The sequence below is a fragment of the Teleopsis dalmanni genome, chromosome 1, assembly GCF_002237135.1.
Source record: "Teleopsis dalmanni isolate 2A chromosome 1, ASM223713v2, whole genome shotgun sequence".
NCBI lineage: Eukaryota > Metazoa > Arthropoda > Insecta > Diptera > Diopsidae > Teleopsis > Teleopsis dalmanni.
Genome location: NC_051846.1, coordinates 57,771,678 through 57,797,032, shown reverse-complemented (window position 1 = coordinate 57,797,032; position 25,355 = coordinate 57,771,678). Strand labels below are relative to the sequence as shown.

Below are 25,355 nucleotides of genomic sequence, written 5' to 3'. Positions count from 1 at the left end.
TTATAGTTTAATAACAGTTTTTGAATTGTTTTTAAAACAAAAAATTTAATTAAAAATTTAACACCTTTTGTTACCAAAAATTCATTATAATACCATAGGGAAAAATTTGTTCAAATTTCGTCGATTCCCCTCTTAAAATCTTAAGCCCATTTTATATATTACTTTTAATAGTCGTGTATGTACATTAAATCGGTGACCCATTTTTTTGCCATTACATTTTTCTGAATGGTATTGTTGTCCTTTATATGGAATATCCATTGAAATCACAACAAAAGGAAAAATAATAAAATGAATAAAATTGTTTTAAAATGCTTTTGTTTTAATATTTTTAACGAGATTGCGACAATTCCATAAAAACACGTATTGAAAAACGTCGACAAATTAATACAACAAAATCGTTAAACCTCGAAACTGTGTCATATGCCCTTTTCACTTTTCTGGGATTGATTTAACTTGGAAAATGCTTTTGCCATTTTTTTTAACATATTCTAGGATTAAAAAAGCACAGGCAATGTTAATACCAAAAACATGTACAACAGATCCATTGGTGAATTGGGATCCATGCTTTCAATATTCAATGGTACACATTTTTGTAATTGCAATTAATTATTTCTATTATTTATATATTTATATAAACATTTTTAATTTTTAATAAACAGGTTCTATGAATTCAAATAAAAATTTAATAATACAAGATTAAATCTTCTCACATTTAAAAAGGATTGGTTTTGTTCTGTATTTCACTTTCGTGCAGTTTACTTCAATTACTCGCGTCTCTCAGGTTACTTTCCATTCTCCATTATTATTATTTTATCTGAAGTAAGTGATTCTATTATTGTATGCAAATCTTTTCATATTAAATCCTATTATTACCACTTATTTTTAAAATTTTTTTTTGTTTTTACTTTAAGTTTACTGTAAGTTAATCCGACAACTTTACCTAAGGAGCACATAGTGCTTAAGTGGAAGATTGCATGCCATTCTACTGCTTTAAGGAATTAGAATCCTTAAAATTTAATACGCGCAAAAGGTGATTGCAGGTTATCAATGGATAATTTTTATATGTACACATAGGAATGCAATATTCATTGAAATATTCTGAATAATAAAACGAAATCTTTAAATAGTGAATATAAGCTTTTTCATTCATGGATGTCACGAAGATTTTATTGAATTTTATCAAAAACTATCTTTAAGTGATAATTGAAGAAAATTGGGAATGGAATACTCAATACGAACGTTTTAAACAATTTAAGTTACTACTGAATGTTAATATAAAGTATTTAATAATTGTTAAAAATTAGTTATAACAATAATTTATAATTACTTAAATGAATTTAAAATCATGTTAATTTTACTTGAAATTTTACTTAAAATTAACATGATTCGGACTTAAAAATTAAAAGGCTTTTCAGTCTTATTTATTTTCAAATTTTATAGCAGACATTATACTATTAGAATAGTCATTGAAAGTCTAAACGTTGGAAAACCCTAACAATTGAATCAATAACGTTCTGTCTATTTTAAATTAAGATCTTTGATCCTCATAATATATTTAGATTGGAGTAGTGACTTTGTGTGCCAAAGCCCACTTGAGCACAACGGCCGCAGATTCCTTTCCCATATCCTTCTACTTTCCTTCCAAAAGATCAGTTCTTAAGAACGGTTTTTCCGTACAGTATGATTTCATAATATTTTAAAAATACATCCCTTTCAGACATAAAGGGATATAACATTAAATATTTATCTATAGCGAGCTTTCTACAAAAATACAAAATTCATTTTTTCTTTATTTTAATCATTATTGTTAAAGTCTCAGATGTCTGGGAGAGAAACGGGTTACAGATTTGAACTCAATACGTTACATGCTAAAACTTTAAGCCTATAATCAATACTAAAACAGATCAAAAAATTAGTTAAGTCAGTTCAAATGTTGTATAAATTTTTACAAAAAATAGATACTCAAATATATACTCAGTTAAAAAAATAGGTTTTGTAGGCAATGGTGCCATTTGATCTTTGTTTTTATTTAAAATAAAATGTTTCTTTACATGTTCATAAACGTGTTAAATATATTAAATATATAACACTAACATATTATAGCTTTTATATTGTTGTTAAATACTTGAAATCAGTAAAAAGTATATTTGATTAATATATACGTATTATTTTAGCTATATATTACTTTTTGTTATAATTTTCAATAACACAAAATTTCTATATAGTTTTTTTTATCATTTCTGCAATTTTTTTTCTTTTCAGTGATGGATTTATGTTTTTTTGATAATTGTTGAAACAAGTGCTAATCGACAACACAAGTAACAAGTTAAAACCATTTTAATACATAATTTTATCTATTAATAGTTTTCTTAAACATAGCATTTATATGCATAATATATATGTAATATGATATTGATAGTTTTATATGATATAAAAAGTTTTTATAATGAAATTATAAAATATATATTTTTTTAACATATAATTATTCTTTAATTTAATGACATTTATAGATTTACTATAAACATGACTTCTTCCGTACTCATTTTTATTAAATATAGATTAACAGCTCAACGAAAAAGAGTATATTCCTTAATATGATGTATATTTTGAATATAAATTAAATTAATGTATTAAAATGAAAGCATCCTTTTAATAACTATAAATAAAATAAAAATATTATTTATTATTTTTTGAAGGCAAATACTGAGCATATTAGGTACCTGTTGTATATGAATAAATGTGTATTAATTATTTTTAAGTTTTAAAGTTTTAAGGATTATTTGCGCGCACAGATCGGGCTGCGTTATATTCTTTTATTTGACTTTTATCCGCATTGCACTTAGGACACGCTCCAAAATCCATTAACCATTGAACCTAAAAAATTAATAAATAAAAGATTTATTAATATATTATAACGTTTACATAGAAAAAAACTAAAGTAACTATACATGGATATATGTAATAACAAAGTAAATAAAAACAAATACTTATAAGAAACCATTTTACTTTAAATATATATTGGAATAAGTATTAGAGTAATAAAAATAATTATATATTATATATATTACCTCATATTTTTCTCTGAAGCATAACTCACAATATTTAACAGTTTGTATCGCAATTTAGAATTCATATCGATAAACGTTCCCAATCTCATTAAAGATACATAATTTCAATTTACTATTTCAGTTTTTAAACTATTTTGTCATTAAAATAAACTAAATTGTATTGTAAGACGGCGTCTCATTTGATAAAGCACCTTCTTTCTATGGTAAGAAATTTTGTATTTGTATCGCCACACGCTTCTAACCATTTTTTAACAAGTTAGTTAATATTCCCAGGAATAATAAACATCTTTTACATGTAGTAAGAGCTGATCTGTACCAAGTGAGGGCTGTAGATTGATAATTTGTTACTGGACCACATCCATTCCTAATGTGTAACTCAACTGCAGTTACTACTCTTTTTGACATCGTTTATCTGATTTTTTATCCAACTTAAGTAACAAAATTTTTTTTACCTCCATTTGGGCAAATTTCAATACTCCACCCATATTCTTTTTTCTCTTACATTATCTACTATCTATCCCGTCTAACCGCTTCAAGGATACAGTTTTCTGTCCCAAGTACCATATATGCCTTGTAATCAATTCTAATTTTTACTCTCATCGATCCCATATTGGTTACAACAACAATAATGTGTCATTAAAAAAGCGAACCACAATTTTTTTACAATATATATTTAGTAAAATCTAATAGAGTTTGAGTGTCTGATCTCATCTTTCATTAATTGTTTAAGTCAAATTAAAATAGAATAGATTACAATCCGAATGTTGAACATAGAGAATCAGAAGGTATTATATTCACATCCCATTTTTAATTTTATAGCTGATACAAATTAGAAACTGAGACTACCAACGACTACCCATCCACTTTCCCACCTAAGTAATTAGAAACTAATAAAACCCCTAACCACTACCCATCCACTTTCCCACCCATGTAATCGAATCGTCTTGTATATCCTGTCATGTTATCTGCTTACAGGTCCCAGCAGATTACAATTATGACAACAACAACAGGAACTGATAAGAACCAATATCTAAATCTGAACCGACTTAAATGAAATGCAATAAAACTATTAAAAAAATGTTGGTTGATTTTTGAGTGATTATTATGAACACCCAAATAAGATGATCAAATTTGTATAAAAAATAAAAAATATAAAAGAGATAAAAAAGATAGAAATCATTTCTGATAACCCAACGAATATTTATAGATATTCGTTTATTTAAAACGAATATTTATAGAAATCTAATAAACCTTATATACTAATTTTTATTTGCTTAGATTTACTTAGACAAGCAGAGAAGCAAATTGAAATGCACACAAATATATGGATCAACAGTTATTTTTAGCTCAATATTTCAAAAGCGGCCGACTTTACGTCCCAGAGCCACTCGTTAAATTCGACGACCAAATTCAATCTCTACACACAAAAGGGACTACAAAAGCTGAACGGTCAGATCTACGTCCCGAACTACTCATCGCCAACGCCGACAAATACCATTCAACACCTCCCAACATCTCCCAAAGGAACATCACAAGCAGGTCCCAGCGAGTTACAACAGAAGAGGATCCTTGCCGGCAACAACAACATATATTCTAAACTAAATTTTACAGTTTGACAGAACTAAATGCAAACATTCGCCACAAATATCTACAACATGTGTAGAAAAATAAATTACGTTAATTATATATTTTTTTCACGCATAAATACTTCATACGTCACATTTAATATGTAGTACCGCTTTTTGAAAAACGCTTTGTGTAATTTATTTAAGCTATAAAGTACATATAAAATAAATAGGACCACAGCTGAGACCTGTCGAACTTCGGAGCAATTAACTCGGTTACAAATAAATGTCCAAAAAGAAAAAGAGAGCTGCGCAAATTATAGTAAGAAGCGCAACTGCGTCGAAATTTGTTGTTGGGCAAACAAACACAACAAAGAAATTTTGAAACAAATTAGAACATATTAATATCTATATGTAGTTAATCATATTTTACTTACATTTCTATGCTTTGGACACAGCATTTGAATTCTACCATACGTGGTAGTACCACAATTTAAGCACACCAGATGCACTGATGGACGATCGCAAACACACGACTCCACTTTAAAAACTTTTTTAAGAAATGAATCAGATTCCTTTTCAACGTCCTCCATATTGACCGCGGGCGGCTTTTTAGCCGAACGCTTATTTTTTTTGGATTTAAACGGACCAGCGAGGTTAGGACGAAACATTTTACTTCCTTACAAATTTTATAAGCGTATAATAAGCGTACTTGATTCACTTTGGTTCTTCAAATTCCAATAAAGCATAGAATTATCTAAAAACTAACGGTAGACATCAGTGTTGTGCAGCGTTCAAAAAAATGAAAAAGATTATTTCATTATTTGTTTGAGAATTGCTATGATATATATTTTATTTATTTAGATAACTGAATTTTATTTTGTTTTATTTTGTAATAATATTCATCTAATTAATTCAATGAATACATGATTAAATATATATTTTATTTAATATAAATAATAATTATGTTGTAGTTGTGTTGATCACAAATTATTGCACTTTTTTTTTAAATCTATTCCTTGTTACATGCAGTGTAAACTTACTATCATATGTTTCTGTTCTCTTCAAGGTTTGAAAGTTATAATTTTTTTTAGAAAATGTTCTTTGAAGTTTATGGAAACCCTAATTTTTGTCAGAATTGTAAACTTTTTCTTTAGTCTTTATTTTTTCTTACATTAATTCGTTATTATCTTTTTGCATTAAGCTACAAAAGATCATGAACAACAGTGAAATATTCCATAGAATCAGTCATAATACTGAATTTTGTAAATACGATACAGTCAACTAAATTTAAACATAAAATAAACATTATTAATGAAGCAACTGCTGATCAATGTTATTAATATGTCTTTATTAATATTTGTTAGTCAAACGTGTCATGAAAACGCCTTTAGGTTAACGTCGAAATATTTAAATAAATAAAAATAAAATAACAAATGTTTAAGCTTTATTTTTAACATAAGTAACTAATTAGCGCAATATAACACAATAATAATCCTGCTCCTGATAATCTGATTGTATAATCCTGATAGTTCTTTAACAGTATGTTTACATTATTGCAATTAACTCGAAAAATGTGCATTAATAAGTACATTATTTATTCAAATTCCATTCATACCAATATACATATGTGCCAATGAGGTTTAATAATTGAAAGTGTAAATACAATATTAATAAGCATTGTTAATTGAAATTAAGCATTTTAAAAAAAAAAAAAAATAACGTTTAATGCAGAATTGTAATTATAAAAGAATTTAAAAATGATACTGACGTCAACAGTATTTTTCCAGCGTTGTGATGTAATTGCTTTAACTAAGACACTTCGTTTAAATTGCACAAACATTTGATAATCATAAACTACGTTTACGCGAGTCTTAAAATCACTTTTAAAACAAATTTTAAAATTAATTTTTAGAGCGTTTACGCACAAGAATTAAAAGCACTTTTAAGGTAAATGTCAATCAGTCAGCTGTTAAGCGATAAACAAAAATGTTGATTTTAAACATTTTAAAAATGGATAGAGTAAACATACAAAATGTTTTATTTTTATAGCAAAAGAAAGACCTTAAAATCAATTTTAAGAGCATTAAAACAACGGGACATTATAAGGATATTAAACGAATTTAAAAGAATGCCAAGAAATTACAATTAATAATTTATCTATCAATATTATATTCAGACCATCGCATTTTTGGGTTATCTCGGTTAACTTATTGAATTTAATCATTTGTGCTATATAAAACTAATGCAAATACGTCAGATTAAAGACTAACTAATCTTTTAAATCGATCGGCTTAATAAGTGTTGTCTCGAAAAGGTCTGTTACGACATATTATGGGTACAAGTTTTGATAAAAGCTAAAAAAAAATAAATTGAGAATTAAGAAACAATTTAAAAAAAAAATAACTCTACAAACAAATATTCGAAAGCTTTACACATATTTTTCATATATGCTTTAAGAAGTTTAACTTTAAACAAACGGAAAATAGAGCGGCAAATCACATCAATTGGTAAATTTGGTTTCTCCTTTTTCCGCTTTTTCACTAAGCTCTAAAAGTTGAAGTGTAAACATTTAAATTGTTCTTCGCCGAAAATTATTGACACATGTAAAATAAGTTTACATCGTAACATGTTTTAATAATGTTTATTTCTATGCAATATTTTTTTTCAAATATGGCAACATCTGATTTTCATATACTCATTAAATCCGTTAATTATTGCCGGCTTTGTATTTGCATCTTTCTTAGAAAAAAAACGGTTTTCATATCAAGAAAATTAAAACACATTCTCTTTTTAATTACTGTTTTTATATCGATAAGGTCAATAATATCGCAATAATATGAAAGGCAAAGGAAAGGCCAGGGGTAATATTATAGAATTCTTTAGTAATTATTTTATAAAATGTTTTAAATATTTAAAGTGGTGGAAAAATTTGACGACGGGCCTTCAACAAGCGCCGCAGCTCAACAACAGTCCAGAAGACCAACTGATGTAAATAAGTTACCTACACGCCAATACTTGGATCAAACTGTCGCACCTGTTTTATTGAAGGGTTTGCAGACTGTTTCACGTGTACGTCCAGCAGATCCAATTGGGTTTTTGGCTGATTTTTTGGTAAAAAATCGACCTCCAGCTAAGGAATCCTCTGAAGCTAAATAAAGCTGAGTAATTGCAATAAATAATGGTTAAAATATTGTATATTACATATAATAAAGCTTATCTTTTGAACATTTAAAATAAATATGCTTTTATTTAAAGCTTAATTTGAAAGATTGAAATAGATAATAATTAATATTTTTTACCTCATTTATGCTAATAACTCCCACTTTACTTTTTAAATGCAAAACTCTCCATTATTAGCGACGGAATATTAGAGAAATTAAAACTATTTACTAAAAAGATAGAGATATTTTAACGCATCACTAAGTAAAATAATTATAAAATCCTTGATTTTTAAATAAATTGCGTATTAATTAGAATAAATTATTCAAAATAGAAACTAGATATTAAATAGTCTATAAGCAGAAGAGATAATTATATACCGCGAACTATAAAATCTATTGTACTATATGCTGAAGATTTCTCTTCTGTCAATAATTCACCAATATAGTTGGGTATTCCATTTGTTGAAGATATTGCCACGTAATCTTCCTATATTACAGATTACAAATCTAGACTTTTATACATAATTTATACTGTTCTTATCATAGTATGTAATCAATTCAACTAGACTTTCTTTCCATGTTGATATCCGCAAGTTTGTTTAAATTCAATGCAGATCGATCAATATTATGTTTGGTCAAAATATTTTAAGAATTTTTAGAAGAAATCTTGGGATAAGTATTCACAGTTTAATTGGCATTATTACAACTATGAGTTACGTTTCACATTCATAAAGCAATACTGACAGTAAACTAACTGGAAAAATCAATTTTCATTAACTTTATTTCTTATTAAAAATAACCTTATAATTTTCCAAGTTTTATTTTAACATTCTTGAAAGAACTTAATTATATAACACTTCGTTAGATCTTTCAAAGATTATATCATACAATTTAAATTAAATTTTTTTAGGTGCTGCGTTATCTCCTCTATATTTTCCGCTTACATTCAAGATAAGTACCGGGGTTTAATGAGTTTTAATATATTTATAAATGCAGATTTTACTACAGCATCAATAACCATCAAAGTATTCAAATAAGTTATTCTAGATCAGTGATATATATCTTCCCCGTAGTATAGACAGTTACCACGAATAGCGAGTCCTACGTGTTTCAGTTCATACCACGATATAACATATATACATATATTTTTTTTATACGTTTTATATAATTGACACTTGGAAAAATAAAAGAATTAACGGACACCCTTGATTCCAACCAGACATTGTAACAAAACAGCTTTAACATTACTCTATCACAGAATTCTAGATCTAAAATCATTATAATTTTCTCTTACTATTGTTGTTGTTATAGTCCACAGAGATTTGTTTATGTTGTCTTGTTTAGAAGTATTAAACACGGTACCTTTCTGTTAATATTTGGACTCGTATTTCAAAAGTTTTTAATTCAAGAATTTTTTTATAATCCAATGTGAGTATACACATCGGCGATTGCATCGTATAAGACCAAGACGAAATAGAGATAATTCAAGCAATAATTTTCATAAATATTTTCATATTTAAAAAAAAATCATCAAACCGTAATACATTTTGTCATACAACTTTTATTTAGAAACTTTAATCACAACACATTAGTGCCAATTTTTTATCTGTTTTGACTAAGAGGTGATCGGTAAATTTACTCATTTCTTTCATATGTTATTTCACTGTTATTACACAGTCGATTTTAAAGAAAATATCTGAGATTTTTAATAATTAATTAGACTATTTGATTCTGATCTGTTTCTCTCTCTCTGATTCTGATATCTTTCTCTGTCTCTCTCTATCTCCCTCTGATTCTAATATCTTTCTTTCTCTCATTCTTTCGCTCTCTGATTCTGATATCTTTCTTTCTCTCTCTCTCTCTCTCTCCGATTCTGATATATATCTCTCTTGCTCCCTCTGATCTTTTATTGAACTATCTCTAGACTCCCTGCTCTTTGTGTATTTAAAAGATTCTTTGGTATTAAATCATTATCTATTTATCTAATTATCTATTTATTTTTCTTTCGCTTTTTTTCGAAGTATTCCTCTTTTCCATCTTGTATAGCTCCTTCAGTATATTTGTCAAGATCACTATATAGTATTAACTTGAAGTTGATTTTTTTTGCTTAATATTTTTAATAGTGTTTATATTGTCTACCTATATGGTTAGCTCTTTCATCTTTAAAAATCTAAATATAAATTGACTTAAAGTTCCTATTTTATTTTGAGCGTTTATCCATACTTTCTATTATAGCGGTTATAATATATATCTATATTTGCTATATTCTGTCAGTTTCGTTTATTAGTAGAAGTAGATCGTATTGTATTTGCCTAATATGTATTAAGCCCTTAACAGAAGCAATGCTTTTAATTAAGAATAGCCAGTGAACTACAAAAAATTACCATATATACTGAAAAAAATAGGTCTAATAGGTTTTACTATATAATTTGCTAGTGCATCACTGTTCTAAAACTGCTACATCTAAAACCTTATGATTTCAAGTCAATTCCATACCAACAAATTCCCACAAATTAAAAGTGTTGCTAACTTACATCAAAATTTTAACAATAGTAAAGTAAATGTTTTTCTTTTCTTATCTTCCAATCATACTTTCTTTATTATTGAAAGTGCTCTATTATTAATTAATTATTAATTAAAATATTGGGCATCCCAACCCTTGTTTATATCTATAGATTGGCTTTATGTCTCACACAAAATCGGTCGCACACCCGAAACCGTCAACAACTTGCAAACAGGGACTAGTAACCAGTGTAATAACGAATATGGTTTTATAAGTTTTGTTTTGACGATGATTTTGAGTTTTCCGACCAGAAGACGATGATTTGATCCAATATTTGAGACTTGTTTTTTTTGTAACACTAACATATTAATAATACATAAGAGGTCAATTTAATTTATTTAAAATTAATTTATTTAATAAATTCATTGTCTTTAAACAATTATGAAGAACAGTAAGTTTGAAAATGAACGCATTGGTTTGATTCTCAATTGATATTTCAAGGGCTTCTTCTATAGATTGGCTTTATGTCTCACACAAAATCGGTCGCACACCCGAAACCGTCAACAACTTGCAAACAGGGACTAGTAACCAGTGTAATAACGAATATGGTTTTATAAGTTTTGTTTTGACGATGATTTTGAGTTTTCCGACCAGAAGACGATGATTTGATCCAATATTTGAGACTTGTTTTTTTTGTAACACTAACATATTAATAATACATAAGAGGTCAATTTAATTTATTTAAAATTAATTTATTTAATAAAATCATTGTCTTTAAACAATTATGAAGAACAGTAAGTTTGAAAATGAACGCATTGGTTTGATTCTCAATTGATATTTCAAGGGCTTCTTCTACTTCTTGCTCACGCAATTTATTCTTATGTTCGGTATCAAGAAGAATTCATTTGGCTGTACGATCAAATCAGGACTGTACGGCGAATGAGCCATTAATTCGATTTTCTGAATGTTCAAATAGTCGGTTGTTAGACGAGATGTGTGAGCACTCGCATTGTTTTGATGGACAATGATCCGACGGCGCTTGTTTGTTTTCTGTATTTCACTGAAGACTTGCAGTAAATAAATGGTTGTGTACCATTCGAACTCTTTTACGTTCCTGTAATGGTATAGTAGCCACATGACCAGTTTTCCCGACAAAACGAGCGACCATTTCTTTCGAAGCACTGTGAGCGCGAACAACTATTGTTGTTCGGTTTGACCATAAAGTCGGCTGCCGTTTGCGTTCCGGCTCATACACATATATCCATAATTCGTCACCTATTATGATCTTATATACGTCTTTTATAGCATATTTTCTCTATGAGTACCCGGCATCGGCGTGCAGATGATATAAGTTCTTAGGAAAATACTTTCTTGATAGTTCTGTTCCTCGGTGAAGACGAAAAATCTATTACATTATCCAAATTCGGCAGGATTTATTTATTCTTAACTTTTCTATACTAGGGTTCTTGCTAGACACCGTTATTGTACTTCCTGAGCATTTATGTGCACAAATCGAAAAGAGCATCTTTTTGAGATTTCGTCAAATCATAGGGGATCCAACGAGAACAAACGTTGGCCTTTCTCACTTCTAAATAATCGTGCAATCTCACAGTATGTCATATGACGATCTTTTACTATCAGTTTTTCCACAGCATCAATGTTTTCTGGCACAACCGATGTTAACTGATTTTGGTCGACCTTCACAAATTTTCTCAGTAAACGAACTCCGGCGACGATTAAAATCATTGTACCAGCGTTTCACAGTGGCAAAGGATAGAACTTCATCGCCAAATGTGGAAGTAAATTCATCAATGCACTCTTGTCTTGATAATACAAGTCGAATATCGTAATAAATCATCGCACGAAAATTTTTTCGCGTTAATTTCATTTTTTCGCCAACAACTGGATATATATGAATAGTACAATATTAAAGCAAATAAGGTTAAAACCATAGCGCTAGATTCCAGAACTTGGATTATAACTCAATTGAATTTTCTTTCACTTTCCTAAATGTTATTTCATTTACATTCTGCTATATGATATAGCCTATGTCATAATTCTCTTAAAGCGACTCTTACTTACGTCGGCTTTTTTAATATAGTCAGAACCTCATGTCTGGATAAAACTTAACATATATATTTTATCTTACAGCTATAGTATCACATCGATATTTAAAAATAGAAGTTAAATATAATTACAGACGAAATACTCTATAGTATCCACCTAAGTCCTTATAAAATAAAAATGTTTAATGTAATTATTATGTTGATATATGTCATCAGAACCTCAAGTTAATTATAATCAAACCCCAAATTATTATATCTTATTTCATATTGGATAGTTGAAAATAAATATTTCTTAAATTATTAAAAAAGTAAAAACTTTTATTTTGTTTTTGGCTTGAAATAATATATACATCCAAAACATTGAACTAACTTTTTGGATATTATTTGGATATTTAAAATTCGCTTACCTATGAAATTATTTCTCCTATGGTTGTGATTATTACTAACAGCGATGGGAGCTACGTTTCAAGGTAATTGCTTTACTCTTTTCTTGAAAGTTCTGGTAACAAAAAACCAAGTAAGTTTCTTCAAAGTCGATCGAAAAAAACGGGCCAAAATAATTGATATAATAGTGATTAACACTATATCTTGACTTAAGAATTGCTTTTGAAGTATCAGCGATTCTCTAATATATTTAAAAAAAAATTTTGTTTTTAATAATAAATTTTTTTCAATGTTACTTAATCGGTATTTTCCGATTTTAACACCACTCGGTAAAGACAAATGTTTTCGTTTAACATTAAAATTTTTAAACATTAAATTAAAACATTAAAAGTTCTTCTGACACATACAAATAAGTATATATATATATCTATGCAACTATAGTATCAAAATAAACTCCATTGAATAACACCAAATATTTGGATTATTTATTAAGAAACTCGGACATACATAAATACATTGTTTCACATACATCTAGAGATATTTAATTCATAAAAGTACAAAGATGCCTTCTGATAAAAACATTTTGCTTTTTAATATCTTAATATCAATTACATATAATATATATCATTTAGCAAATAACTAATCAGACTAGATTTTAACTAAACCTTACTATAATTTACAAATATTACAGTACAGTATAAACACAAAAAAACCTTAAATGCCACTAACAATATTTTAGATTTACAACATTTATATTTATTATAAATTTATTATAAATTTATTGATTAATTAAATTACAATTAAAACATTTATTTTTTTTTTTTTTGTTAATTATGTATTTTATTATTATTCGGAATATTCATTATGCGACTCCTTAAGTCCCTTTTTTTTTTTTTTTTTTTTTTTTTGTTGCACATAATTATATATGTATATATAACACATATGTAATACATTCTTTTTTGTTGTCTTCACAATTAATTACAATAATTCAAACATTTCAATACGTATAATTTTTAATATTAAATACTACTTTTATATATAAAATTTAGCTTTTGGACAGTACTAAGAATGAACAGAATGAAATTTGTACATACTAAAATATATATATATAAAGTTATAGTTAAAAAAATAAATTAATTAACCTAATAATTAAATTAATTATTCTATTATACGAAAAATAGTTTTTTTTTAAATATTTTTTGCTTTAAATAAGTAAGAGGCAGTATAACGAAAACTATAAATTTACATTGTTAGAATAAATCTCATTAGCATTAGAAAATATTTGTCATGTCGTTTATATATATTTTTTTTTTTCAGTAGTTGTTAACATAAAGAAAACAGCTTTGGAACTAAGCCTTTTAGAGAAGTTCCATATAATATGAAAAATTTTAAATAGTAACTGACATAATTATATACTAAAATGCAGTCTGTCTCTCTTCAAATCTCTGTAGGAGCAGTCGCAAAATTGTTTTAAGTGTAAGTAAAATGTTTAACACACAACACACAAGTAAACTAACAATTATATTTATGTAGAACTCCACGACGTAAATGATGAAAGGAGGGACTGCAAAACTATATGTATATAGTATATATGTAATGCATTTATTTATTTTGTCAGTATATATACTGCATTATAGTACTGGCGTTATGACGTCTTCAATGTCATATCTCTCTTGATAGTGACGCCCTGGCTAATACCGCGTTCTATTCATACTCCAATATATTTTTATGATAAAAGAGCAAGTATCTGTAAGGAAAAAGAACCATTAAAGAACAATAAAAATAGTTAATGTAAAAGTAAAATACGTACCCCTCACTATCTAATACTTGATTCAAAGTAGCCAATGTAATTGTATGATCATCGCACTTAACCCAAATATCCCTGTGATGCCGTACGTAAGCTGTATAATGACCACTACCAATTGTGCCATAATGATTCACAACTGCATATAATGAATAGCGAAAATCACCATAAACCTTGTCTTTCTCTGACATAAAAGGAGTCATATCGAATTCCACAGGAAATGATATAAAATTCGATATTTTCTTATCTATTTTCTTATCTTTCGAATACTTGAAGCGTTTCAAATGAAAACTAGCAACAACGGGTAACGTACGTAAACTGAGTTGCTTTGTTGATTCCTGATAGGAATTGCACGTGGAACAGTTAATTTTCTGCTTAGAACCTAAATGCTCGGCTCGTGTGTATCGTTCTAAGCATTCGATAAGTGTTTTCGGCGAGGCTCCGCCATGTTCGGCTTCACCCAAATCAAGTGATATATCCCAAAAGGGATCAATTGTCGTGGAAACACCCTTGCACACTTGACAGACTACATCACTTTGCAACATGCCAGTAAATATTTGATCAATAATGCAACTACATTGTGTTGGACAGTTGATTTTAGCGATTGGCGGTAATTTGTTGACACTCTCATTTTCATTCATTGCCTTAACACAGTGCCGATGCAATACATCGAGTGTTGTTATAAGGAATTCATGTGCGTCTTGTTGTTCATAGCCTGCTAAATGTTTAGCATGATTCCATATTAAATGTAACAAACGGTGCAGCTTTAGCGGAGATCGTACACCTGAATAAAATTCCTGTGTGGTATAAAAACATGATATATATTTATATGTATGTGTATATTAAAATTTTTACAAAAACTATATAGTATATATGTATAATCTACAAAATGGCATAGCTACTTACTCCTCTACATTTGATATACATTTGTAGACATAACCATTACATGGTTATGAAGTCGTGACAGTGACAAAGCTCCAGAAACTGGAGTTTTAAGCACAAAGAAAAAGTATACAGATAGACATAGATCAGCTTAGGTTGGAGTGACAATCTGTTTTCAGCTACCCCAACCTCTTTTGTAGTATGCCTCACGTAGGATTGAGATATACTAGTGTTGTACGTATTCGGTTTTACAAACTATACGGAAAATTCGATTAATGGGATAGTAAACGAAGTCTTCGGAGTTGAAAAAAAAATGGATTTTTTGTAAATTCGGAGTCTTCGAATATCCGGATTTGAAGTGAAATTTTTCGAAGACTTGGTGAGCAAAAGTTAAAGAATATGTTGTTGTCTGTAGGATTTTGTGTGTTCGGTATTTATTGCAGAAAATTATATATGTAATGTTTGTTTTATTTTACTTTATTTATTTGAAAACGGAAGCTTAATCTAGAGAATACTTAATCTGCAACACGGAGAAATCTTTTGCTGAGTAAATGAAATTTTAGCGTGATGATTACCTTATTGTACACCCATGTATTCTCTTGATGGAATGACACAGTTTTCTTCTTTAAATATTGATTTTTTGTTCAAAATGTATAGATTTTGTATAGGTTCAATGAATTGCAAAAAGATTATTGTTGTTGTTATTGTTTTTGTCATTCCAATACAAACGACATCAATTGAAGAGTTGTATGTTCTGTAGTTACTTGAGCTGCTACTGTTAATAATATTCGTCTTGCTTCCCAAAAAATTTCAATTACCTACAATATATATGCTTAAAGAATATTTTAAATTTTATTAAATTTTCCCTCTGGTTTTAAACCGTAAAGTTTTTTAGAGTAACACAATACACCAGTAGGACTAAGTGTTTCCTTAGAATCTTCATTATAAAGTAAGTATAATTGATATGAATTATAACGAGTGCAAAATTTTGGCCGACTCAATAATCTTCACACACTTTGGAATTGATGTCCATTTACTAAGAAGTATATTCCAAACCCTCGAATTATTTATAAAAAGTTCCAGTCTCGTTACAGTCTTAGAGACGTTGTATCGAATATAGATTTTACAAATAATATTACCATTAAAATTGCTGTTAAAATATATATAAGTTATATATCCATAGTGTAACATAAATATGACCGTTCAAAACAATACGTTAATCCATACGGTAATCCATGTGAATTTAATTGATTTAATACGTAGGAATTATTCATACACACCCAATATGTACAGCACAAATAAATTTCTGGCATATACGCATTATCAAATCTATATTGCAGCCGATAACCTGTTCCCAATTCTTCTCCAAAACTGATTATACAAAAATTTTTATTAATTATGCCATATGATTTCACCCAATAGACCAATCAGAACAAAATCGTGACTTTTTTGATTTCTATCGTTGTAGCCAAAATTAGACAGCCATAATTTTTACTTTCAGAGTTGAAAAAAAACAGCATTAGGTCTGGTTGAAAAAAAAGTGGCATCACTTTTTAAGTATGTAAAATGCTTTCTTTTGACATATGTTTTTGGTTGTGAGCACTAAAAATTAATTTATTTAAATAAAATAAAATATAATAATTATAACATAATGAAGAGCAATGCTAACCACTTTTATCTTATATATTTAAATTAATTAATTAATTTATGTATTTGAATTTATTATTAAATGAAATGCTCATATGATTTTAACGGATGACTTGAATTTTGCAACGTATTTTCACTGTGCATTCACAATAGACTGATTTTTGTATTTGGTTGCACTGGAACTTGAGACGTAAGAATTTTTGCGAGTAAAATCTAACTCTGAATATTTTTAAGAGCATTGTTGTTGCATCACGTGTTTTCTTTCGTAAGATGCGAGTATTTTTTTTTTGCTCCTCTGATAGCAAAACTTAAAGCTATTTTTAACAATATGCCGCAGAAATGGTTATAACACCACATTTATAATCATTTTCTCTATTGTTAACAGTCACAAAACTTGATATTTTTAATTATTGTCCACATTTTTAAACCTTAAACCTTTTATGTATAAAAAATAAAGATTGCACGAAATTGAATTTTTCCACTCTGCAAAAAACACTAAGGTTCTTCGCTGTCTACAATAAATTACACTAAATTTACACTAGAGTTTTATTTGTAATTTTAGCTATCAGCTGTCAATTTTAATATTAATTAATTTTAGCTGTCAATTGTATTTGTTTTCAATGCAAAATATAAACTTTTGATAGGTAAAATTACAAACAAAACACTTGGGTTTATCCAATATTACTCTCAGCAATTTACAGCTGAAATATAGTAGTTGTCACATAGTTAATTAAAATGATATTAAACAGTATATACACTCCTCTGAACTTTCTTATAATTTATGGATTAGCCCTAATATTATTTAAGATGAAATCTACTTCTTAAAAACTAAGAAGAATTGTCAATGCTATTGTACTCATTATGTAGATTATATATGTACATACAGTCTAACTTCCATAACTCGTAGTACCATTTTGCAAAGATAAGGTTCGACTTATGGACATTTTGAATCAAAGAATTGTATGTAACCGGCTCTCTAAATCCTGTTGCACATAATAAAGTTATAGAAGTTCGAGTAGTTGATTTTAGTCCTTTTTATACAGTAATTATTCCTTATAGTATTATATTAATATATTTATATTATAATTTATATTGTATATAAACTGTAACCAAATTCCTCTTTCAATTCATGACTTTATGAATCAACATTTAGAAATAGTTTATGCTAACTTTTTCTAATAAACTAAGAAGAATTATCAATACTATTATACTCATTATATACATTATATATATAATTGGTTTTCGTCCCTTTTATACAGTAATGATTCCTTATTGTATTATATTTATATTGTTGGTCCTGATTTATTTTGTTTATAAACTATATATATTATTATACTCATTATGTACATTATATATATAGTTGGTTTTAATCCCTTTTTATACAGTACTAATTCCTTATTGTATTATATTTATATTGTTGGTCCTGATTTATATTGTATATAAATCCTCTTTTCATTCATGAACCATCTTAATAAATAGTTTTATGCTAAATATGTACCTGAAACAATTGCGATACTTCACAGACTAAGCATTTCATAGACGATTTATTATTATTTACTATTATTTATAGTACTAATTCCTTATTGTAATATATTTATATTGTTAGTCCTGATTTATATTGTATATAAATCCTCTTTCCATTCATGAACCACCTTAATAAATAGTTTTATGCTAAATATGTACCTGAAACAATTGCGATACTTCACAGACTAAGCATTTCATAGACGATTTATTATTACATTCATGACGTTCGGATAGGAAATAATCACTCAGGAGCGGTGTGTGTATAAGTGCCTGCAAAATATTAAACAATAATTTAAGAATTAACGAATTTAAAAATAAAAAATAATGAATTTTTGAGAAAAACAAATTTGTGAAAATTATAAAAAAAATATATTAAAAAAAAATAGAAAATATTGTATAGCTTTCCCATTTCAGATTTTGCAATAAAGTAAATAATTTCAAATGGTGAATATAGCCTTACAATCATGCAAACCTAACAAATTAAATTTTACCAACGCACACACACACCTGCACTATACAATTCATAAAGCAAGTAGCGCCCAGATTGACCAAACCACGCAAGCCAATAGTTTCGTTAGGACGCACAACACGCCGACGTGGATTCATAATCATTAAATTCGTCTCTTTTAAAGTTGGCATCCATGGTTGAAATCCCAAACTTTTTTGCAAATCAGTTGCTTCTAACTTGCGATTAATTGCAGCTAGATCTCGACATTTAGAATCATATATAAAATCGCGGCATGAATAACAATACAATGTGCCATACGACAATTCCATTGAGATTGGATGTTTCTTGGCACGAGAATGACCGGTAATATGTGAGCCACGACAGCCAAAATAAATGCAATGCAAGCAGGCATATAACTGCATACCGTAACTACCGCACTCGAAGCAACAGCACGAATGCGCCTAAAATTTAGTTTATTTATTCATTTTGTAATGATAACAAATATTTAATATTTAATATTTAATATAAACATTCAAATATTTTTAAAGTATATACAAAATAGTTTTGTAAACTTACTTTTTTTTCTCGCGCCTGAGAGTTAATAGGTGTCGAGAAAAATGCATCCAATATGCGAAAAGTGTCAAGGGTATGTTCTTTTACATAGGCCTGAAAATGTTTGCAACCTGTTTCTGGCATTGTCAAGTCCTGTTTGTTTGATAAATCAGTTTGTAACTTTTCTTTCCCAATTCTGCTGACCTCGTTCCCTTCACCAGTTTCCACTTGCACTTGATGGTCATGCGCTTGACTGTGTTCTTCTAGATTGTTCTTTCCTTTTCGAGAAGGTGATGAATTAGTAGATTTTTTCGTAGAGGCCGGGGTCAAATCCTCAGCGCCTGGTCTATTATTATTATTTTTACCCCCACCTCTCCCACCACCACCTTCGTCACACCGGCCGGCAGTTCCTCCTTTAGATTTTTCGTTTTTTTTAGGTAGCACAATCTTGACTTTTTTGTCACTTTTGCGCTGTTTACGATGAATTTTGTAGCCTTTTACAAATAGGAACTTTTCTAGTAAAAAATTTTCTAAAATTTTAGGTAATCCTAATTTTTATTAATTTTTTCACGTTTTCTTCTTTAATTTAAATTAATGAAAAACACTAATTTTTTTAATTAAAAACTTGCATAAAATTGATTTCTTATTTTTTGTATCTACAGCTGAAAAGACTTTGTTTTCAGCGTTTAGCAGTGCTGCAAAATTTTCATTCTCTTTTATTTATTTTAGCAGCACTTTCTCTTTGATAGCGTTTTTCGTGCGTATATGAAAAATGTTGACGAAAATTACATTAATTGTATAAACAAAAGGGAGCGATATAAAAACAGAGTTGTATGATATGAATGTGAGAAAAAAATGTATGGGAGTTGGCATCACTTTTTTGTTAACAGATGTTAATACAATGTCTCCACTGCAGGTTAAATAATTTTTGTTATTCAAATTTAGATTTAGTCGTTTATATTGGCATGAATTGATTATTGCATGTGAAAGAGCTTTTATGTGTAGAAATAATGTCAATAATGTCATTCTCTTTTATTTAGTTTAGCAGCACTTTCTCTTTGATACCGTATTTCGTGCGTAGATGAAAAATGTTGACGAAAATTACATTAATTGTATAAACAAAACGGAGGGATATAAAAACAGAGTTGTATGATATGAATGTGACATAAGAAAATGTATGGGAGAATGCAGGTAAAATAATTTTTGTTATTCAAATTTAGATTTAATCGTTTATATTGGAATGAATTGATTATTACATGTGAAAGAGCTTTTATATGTAGAAAAGTTGACATTATTGTATAAACAGAGGGAGCGACATAAAATCGGGATTGTATGAAATGAATGTGACATAAAAAAATGTATAGTAGCTGACAGAGAATATCTGGTTTGGTAGCTGACATCCCTTTTTTGGCAACAGATGTCAAAATTTGGTCGCGTACATTGAGGTGAGGGTTTCTTTGTTTACCATTCAATTGTAAGCAGATAATATTTAGTTTTATAGTGCTAACAGAAATTATTTAATTCAAGGTGAAAAATGCAGAAATTGGAAACCATTTAATATATATAGGTTATGTGCTTATGCTAACAGGACCTCTATCCTTGTTTACAAATTATGTTGTATGTAGTTATTTGTAGTGGTCAAAAATAATATAAAATTTAATATTTAAAATATTAATTTCACCGAATAGCACTATAAATTGTGAATTTTTTAAATAGGCATCACTAACATTTATAGATCGTTTCGTATAAAAACAAACATTTAAATTTAGCAAAAGTAAGTAAAAATGATCTACGCAAAATAAAAAAATTTATATATAATATATTAATATCTAATTTTCGATATTTAACAAAATCCGAAAAAGTAGACAAAGACAAAGTGGAATTTCTGTGAACTGATGATAATAACAAAGAACAGCTGATTGTGTAAAAATAACCAGATAACCTACACAAAAGCCTGTTTACGGTGCACAGAGATTATTTTTAATACACATCACATAACCCCATAACCAGTGCCCCGTGAACACCGTAATAATGTTTATGAAAATACCATAAATAAAGCAATAGGTGTATATAGAAAACAATGTATTATATATCTAAAGAAGATAATTATTAAAAAATAACAAATAGCGTTACTTTCTTCTAAGTTTAATTAAATTACAAATCAATTACAAATCAATTTTTTAAATATATATTGCATTTATAATTGATGAAAACAAAAAACTATTATATACTAATACGATCTTCTTTTTACATACGTACTTGACTTTTTGAATTCTCGCCGCTATATATTAGATACAAATAAACTTCACTAAATAATATATCACAGAAGAAAATTAAATATATAATTGTACATCAATCATTTGAATATACTCGTATTTTATTTATCTTTTACATATTCAATAAATAAAAATAAAGATTTTATTAAATACTCACTTTCTCAGCACATGCTATTAGCAGCCTTAATGAGCAAAATTGGATACATGAAACGAGTGGAAACATGGTATAAGATAATTCTTATATTTATAGCATTATATTTAATTATTTTTTTTTTAATAAAAAATGCAAATATAGGTATATTCTTCTAACATGAATGTTCCAATAGAACAACTTCTGCTTGTCTAGGAATAAGTTGAGGTTACTGCAAGTAATTAATTTTAAATAAATTTGTGGTTGATAAATACATGTAAATGCAAAAATATCTGCAGATAATTTTATAAAAAAAAGTTTTTTATATAAATCTATGTAAAATGAATGACACAAAAAAGTTATTGGTGAGCATTTTATATTGCATTTGAATTTATATAAAACTATAAATATTTTAAGGATGCTTATGGAAGCCTTAAATCGATTATAATAATTTTAAAACATCTGCAAGACTTGCATAAAAACAATGTCTGTCTGTCCAAATATCTTATATGGAGCTTATCAAATAAAATTTTGCGCAGAAAATGTTTGTGTTCTCATGCAAATTACTTAAGAATATGAAAAATGATTTTATTTCTCATTGTATTTAAAAATATAATTTTATTTATTTAAATAAATATTATTATATATATAATTATAGCAAATAAATTTCAAAAATAAATAAAAAATGTGAAAGAAATTTTTTTGATTGGGAAACTCTACAAATTTCCCTAAATTATCAACGGTTGTCAGGGATATTTTACGGAATAGCTAACGCCGCCTGATGTTTGTTTAAATCGGTTTGAACATTGATATGGGAATGTCAGTTGGCGCGCTCTGATATTTAGTAATTACATTATTATTTTAAGACTGATTTTTAAAGAGACTTAAGCGACTGAATTATAAAACTATGGACTTCGAACATATAACGCCACAAAAATGTGAGATGAATTTGACTAATATATATGAGCGAGGTGTGAAAACTAGCAGCCCAGTAAACAACGAAACAACACCAAAAACTAAAATAACTTCTAACAAAAATACGAAACATCCACGTACACCAAAACAAAATGTTTTTGATTCATCAGGTCATAAGCATATAATAAATACGCCACCAGCAAAACGTTTCCATCGTGTGAAAAATCCATTTGAAGCAACATGGGAACGGTTGCATTTGCCAATGATTGAGAGGTATTTAACTTTATAATTAATATTTTATTATTTATAACTATATTTGTCATATGTAATTTAGTCCTTCGCTTTTCCAACGTTCTACAACACCACAACTTTCATCAACACAATTTGAATGGTCGATTGAGCAAGTGTCAAGCCTTAAGCCAGCACATTTAGAACCACATGAAACGCAATTTTATGATTCACCAAATCCGGAATATGAAGCTAAAGCACAGTCTGCTATTAGTTCCTTTTTCAAGGATCAACAAGTTGTGCCAAGCCCGGTAGATTGTCCTTTACGCAACCAACGAATTGCTCTCTCAGAACTGCATAATATAACGCCTATAACAAAACCTAAACGCATACGTGAATGTAGTACACAAACTGAACTATCACTGCCAGTTCATTTACCTCCAGAATTGGAGGAAGCTTTGCTTCCTTACTTTCAACCAGCCCTAGCTAATAGTAGTAGTTATGCTGAAGAATCAATGAATAGCATTTATAAATCCTGCTTCAGTAAAATTGATTTTAAAGATACATCTATGCGACGTAAACTTTTTGATATGCATAATGTAATTGTTTTAGACAACGAAAACAACGATACAGATGAAAACAGCGATTCAATGACTAAAGAAGCAAACAGTTCAAGAGGCCATAACTATAATAACCGTAAACAACTTACTACAATAGCAGGCAAACTGGATGATGATGATACTTTGGATCATAGTTTTATTAACCGCACGTCTATGTCTCCAATTTCACATGTTGATGGATTTTCTTCGCCGCGTTCAAATGCCGCTATGCACAGATCAAGACTACAAATGTTTCAAGAGGATTTACAACTTTCACCAATAGCTGCAAGCATTCCAAGTAATAAAGAAAATAAATCTTTCCAGGATAATCAAAGAAAAGTTGTATCAATGGAAAGTTATCGCCATAAGGAATTTGATAACAGCTTAAAAAATTTTGATGAGGCAAATATTAGTATAATCAATAAAAATAAATTTACTCCTGATCGTAGCTCTTCTCCCATATTGTGTTTAGAGGAACGAGAACTTTGTACAGATAGCTTTACTGCCAAAGTTGGCCAACTCAAAGTTGATTGTTCAAAAAAAAGCAAAACGCAATCAAAATCCTTAAGTTCAGAGACTGATTTATTCACACACAATGAAACTGTTGAAATGCTAGAAGCTGAAGAGGATGATATGCAGGTCTCACAACTCTCCTTATTGAGTCAATGTAGTTCGTCCAATTCGGATACACCACGTGCGAAAAGACGTTCTGCCAGTCGAAAAAATCTATCACACTCATTCACAGCTAAATGGTTAGAAGAACTAGAAGAAGGCGAGCAAAAACTAGTTGGAAAAATTTTAATAAATGAACCTAACGATGAGTTAAAGAAAATGTCGTGCACTACGAACAACACTGATCTAAATCCAATTAAGGATAGTCTTACTAAGGACGACCAAGCTAATTTTTACCGAACGGATAGTGGCTTTAATGAAATGACATCTGCTTCATCCTCAACCATTTTGACAACTGAATGTGAACTAAACGCTGACGATGCTATAAATCTTTCGAATAATTGCAAAAAACCAACCCACCAAGATATTGTGATCTGCTCAACACCCTCTAAGAGCAATTTATGATATATTACTGTGACATGTGTATCCTTAAGTAAGTTTCAAATATTTTGTTTATTTAAAATTTTTTTTTCTAATATATTTAAACATTTTTCTCAGGTTTTCAGTTACTACCTAATCATAAGAATTCGTCGATAATTATTAGTAAGATTTATGAGCAATATATTTTTTAACATTCGATTATCTTATATAGAATATTTTATTTATTTTAAATTTTTTTATGCATATATTCCAATCTACCAATTGTTTTATTTTGTATTTTAAATGTTTTGTTCAATTTATTTTGCTTTTAGTTAAATTGTTTCTATAATTTTATTTGTAATATTTTTGTTTTTGTAATCAATGCTTAATAAACTTTTCATACATTATTTTTTGATTTTTATTAAGCATATTTTTTTAAATAATTTTATATTAATCATAATAGAATTTTTTCAATATATTTATATTGATGAAACATATATATTTTCTATGTTAATATGAAAATAGATTTTTAAATTGTATATCGTTTTATAATAATTATTTTTCTTAA

General features: G+C 28.2%; 4 protein-coding genes across 5 annotated transcripts; 2 read left to right on the top strand and 2 right to left on the bottom strand.

Annotated features, from left to right (window-relative positions):
- Window positions 1–2,509: 2,509 nt before the first annotated feature.
- On the bottom strand, window positions 2,510–5,470 carry LOC119672228 (uncharacterized protein CG13380-like). The gene is made up of 3 exons (XM_038083229.1): window positions 5,071–5,470; window positions 2,721–2,874; window positions 2,510–2,656 (listed from the first exon to the last, which is right to left on the bottom strand). The coding sequence occupies exons 1-2, from the start codon at window positions 5,302–5,304 to the stop codon at window positions 2,770–2,772; spliced, it is 339 nt and encodes a 112-aa protein (XP_037939157.1). The 5' UTR covers window positions 5,305–5,470; the 3' UTR covers window positions 2,510–2,656; window positions 2,721–2,769.
- Window positions 5,471–7,360: 1,890 nt separating this feature from the next.
- Window positions 7,361–7,860, top strand: LOC119672819 (protein dpy-30 homolog). The gene is made up of 2 exons (XM_038083963.1): window positions 7,361–7,497; window positions 7,554–7,860. Exons 1-2 carry the CDS (start codon window positions 7,473–7,475, stop codon window positions 7,790–7,792), a joined length of 264 nt encoding a protein of 87 aa, XP_037939891.1. The 5' UTR covers window positions 7,361–7,472; the 3' UTR covers window positions 7,793–7,860.
- A 6,088-nt stretch (window positions 7,861–13,948) lies between these two features.
- Window positions 13,949–20,193, bottom strand: LOC119669194 (ubiquitin carboxyl-terminal hydrolase nonstop). 2 transcript variants are annotated; one of them, XM_038079018.1, is made up of 6 exons: window positions 19,632–20,193; window positions 19,115–19,516; window positions 18,813–18,877; window positions 18,582–18,627; window positions 14,561–15,351; window positions 13,949–14,497 (listed from the first exon to the last, which is right to left on the bottom strand). In XM_038079018.1, exons 1-6 carry the CDS (start codon window positions 19,749–19,751, stop codon window positions 14,455–14,457), a joined length of 1,467 nt encoding a protein of 488 aa, XP_037934946.1. In that variant the 5' UTR covers window positions 19,752–20,193; the 3' UTR covers window positions 13,949–14,454. The 2 variants fall into 2 exon arrangements, with proteins under 2 accessions (XP_037934946.1, XP_037934937.1); XM_038079009.1 differs by lacking the exon at window positions 18,582–18,627 and having other exon boundaries at window positions 18,767–18,877.
- A 2,577-nt stretch (window positions 20,194–22,770) lies between these two features.
- LOC119672017 (protein aurora borealis) lies at window positions 22,771–25,031 on the top strand. The gene is made up of 3 exons (XM_038082967.1): window positions 22,771–23,201; window positions 23,263–24,860; window positions 24,926–25,031. Exons 1-2 carry the CDS (start codon window positions 22,921–22,923, stop codon window positions 24,830–24,832), a joined length of 1,851 nt encoding a protein of 616 aa, XP_037938895.1. The 5' UTR covers window positions 22,771–22,920; the 3' UTR covers window positions 24,833–24,860; window positions 24,926–25,031.
- The last annotated feature ends 324 nt before the right edge of the window (window positions 25,032–25,355 follow it).

Coding starts and splice junctions, on each gene's coding strand:
- LOC119672228 (XM_038083229.1), bottom strand. CDS start 5,304: ATGTTTCGTCCTAACCTCGCTGGTCCGTTTAAATCCAAAAAAAATAAG. Junction 2,875..5,070: donor TGTGTCCAAAGCATAGAAAT/GTAAGTAAAATA, acceptor TTAATTTTTTAG/GTTCAATGGTTAATGGATTT.
- LOC119672819 (XM_038083963.1), top strand. CDS start 7,473: ATGAAAGGCAAAGGAAAGGCCAGGG. Junction 7,498..7,553: donor AGGCAAAGGAAAGGCCAGGG/GTAATATTATAG, acceptor AAATATTTAAAG/TGGTGGAAAAATTTGACGAC.
- LOC119669194 (XM_038079009.1), bottom strand. CDS start 19,751: ATGCCAGAAACAGGTTGCAAACATTTTCAGGCCTATGTAAAAGAACAT. Junction 15,352..18,766: donor AAGTATCGCAATTGTTTCAG/GTACATATTTAG, acceptor TATACCACACAG/GAATTTTATTCAGGTGTACG. Junction 14,498..14,560: donor CAAGTATTAGATAGTGAGGG/GTACGTATTTTA, acceptor TTTTCCTTACAG/ATACTTGCTCTTTTATCATA.
- LOC119672017 (XM_038082967.1), top strand. CDS start 22,921: ATGGACTTCGAACATATAACGCCACAAAAATGTGAGATGAATTTGACT. Junction 23,202..23,262: donor CATTTGCCAATGATTGAGAG/GTATTTAACTTT, acceptor TATGTAATTTAG/TCCTTCGCTTTTCCAACGTT.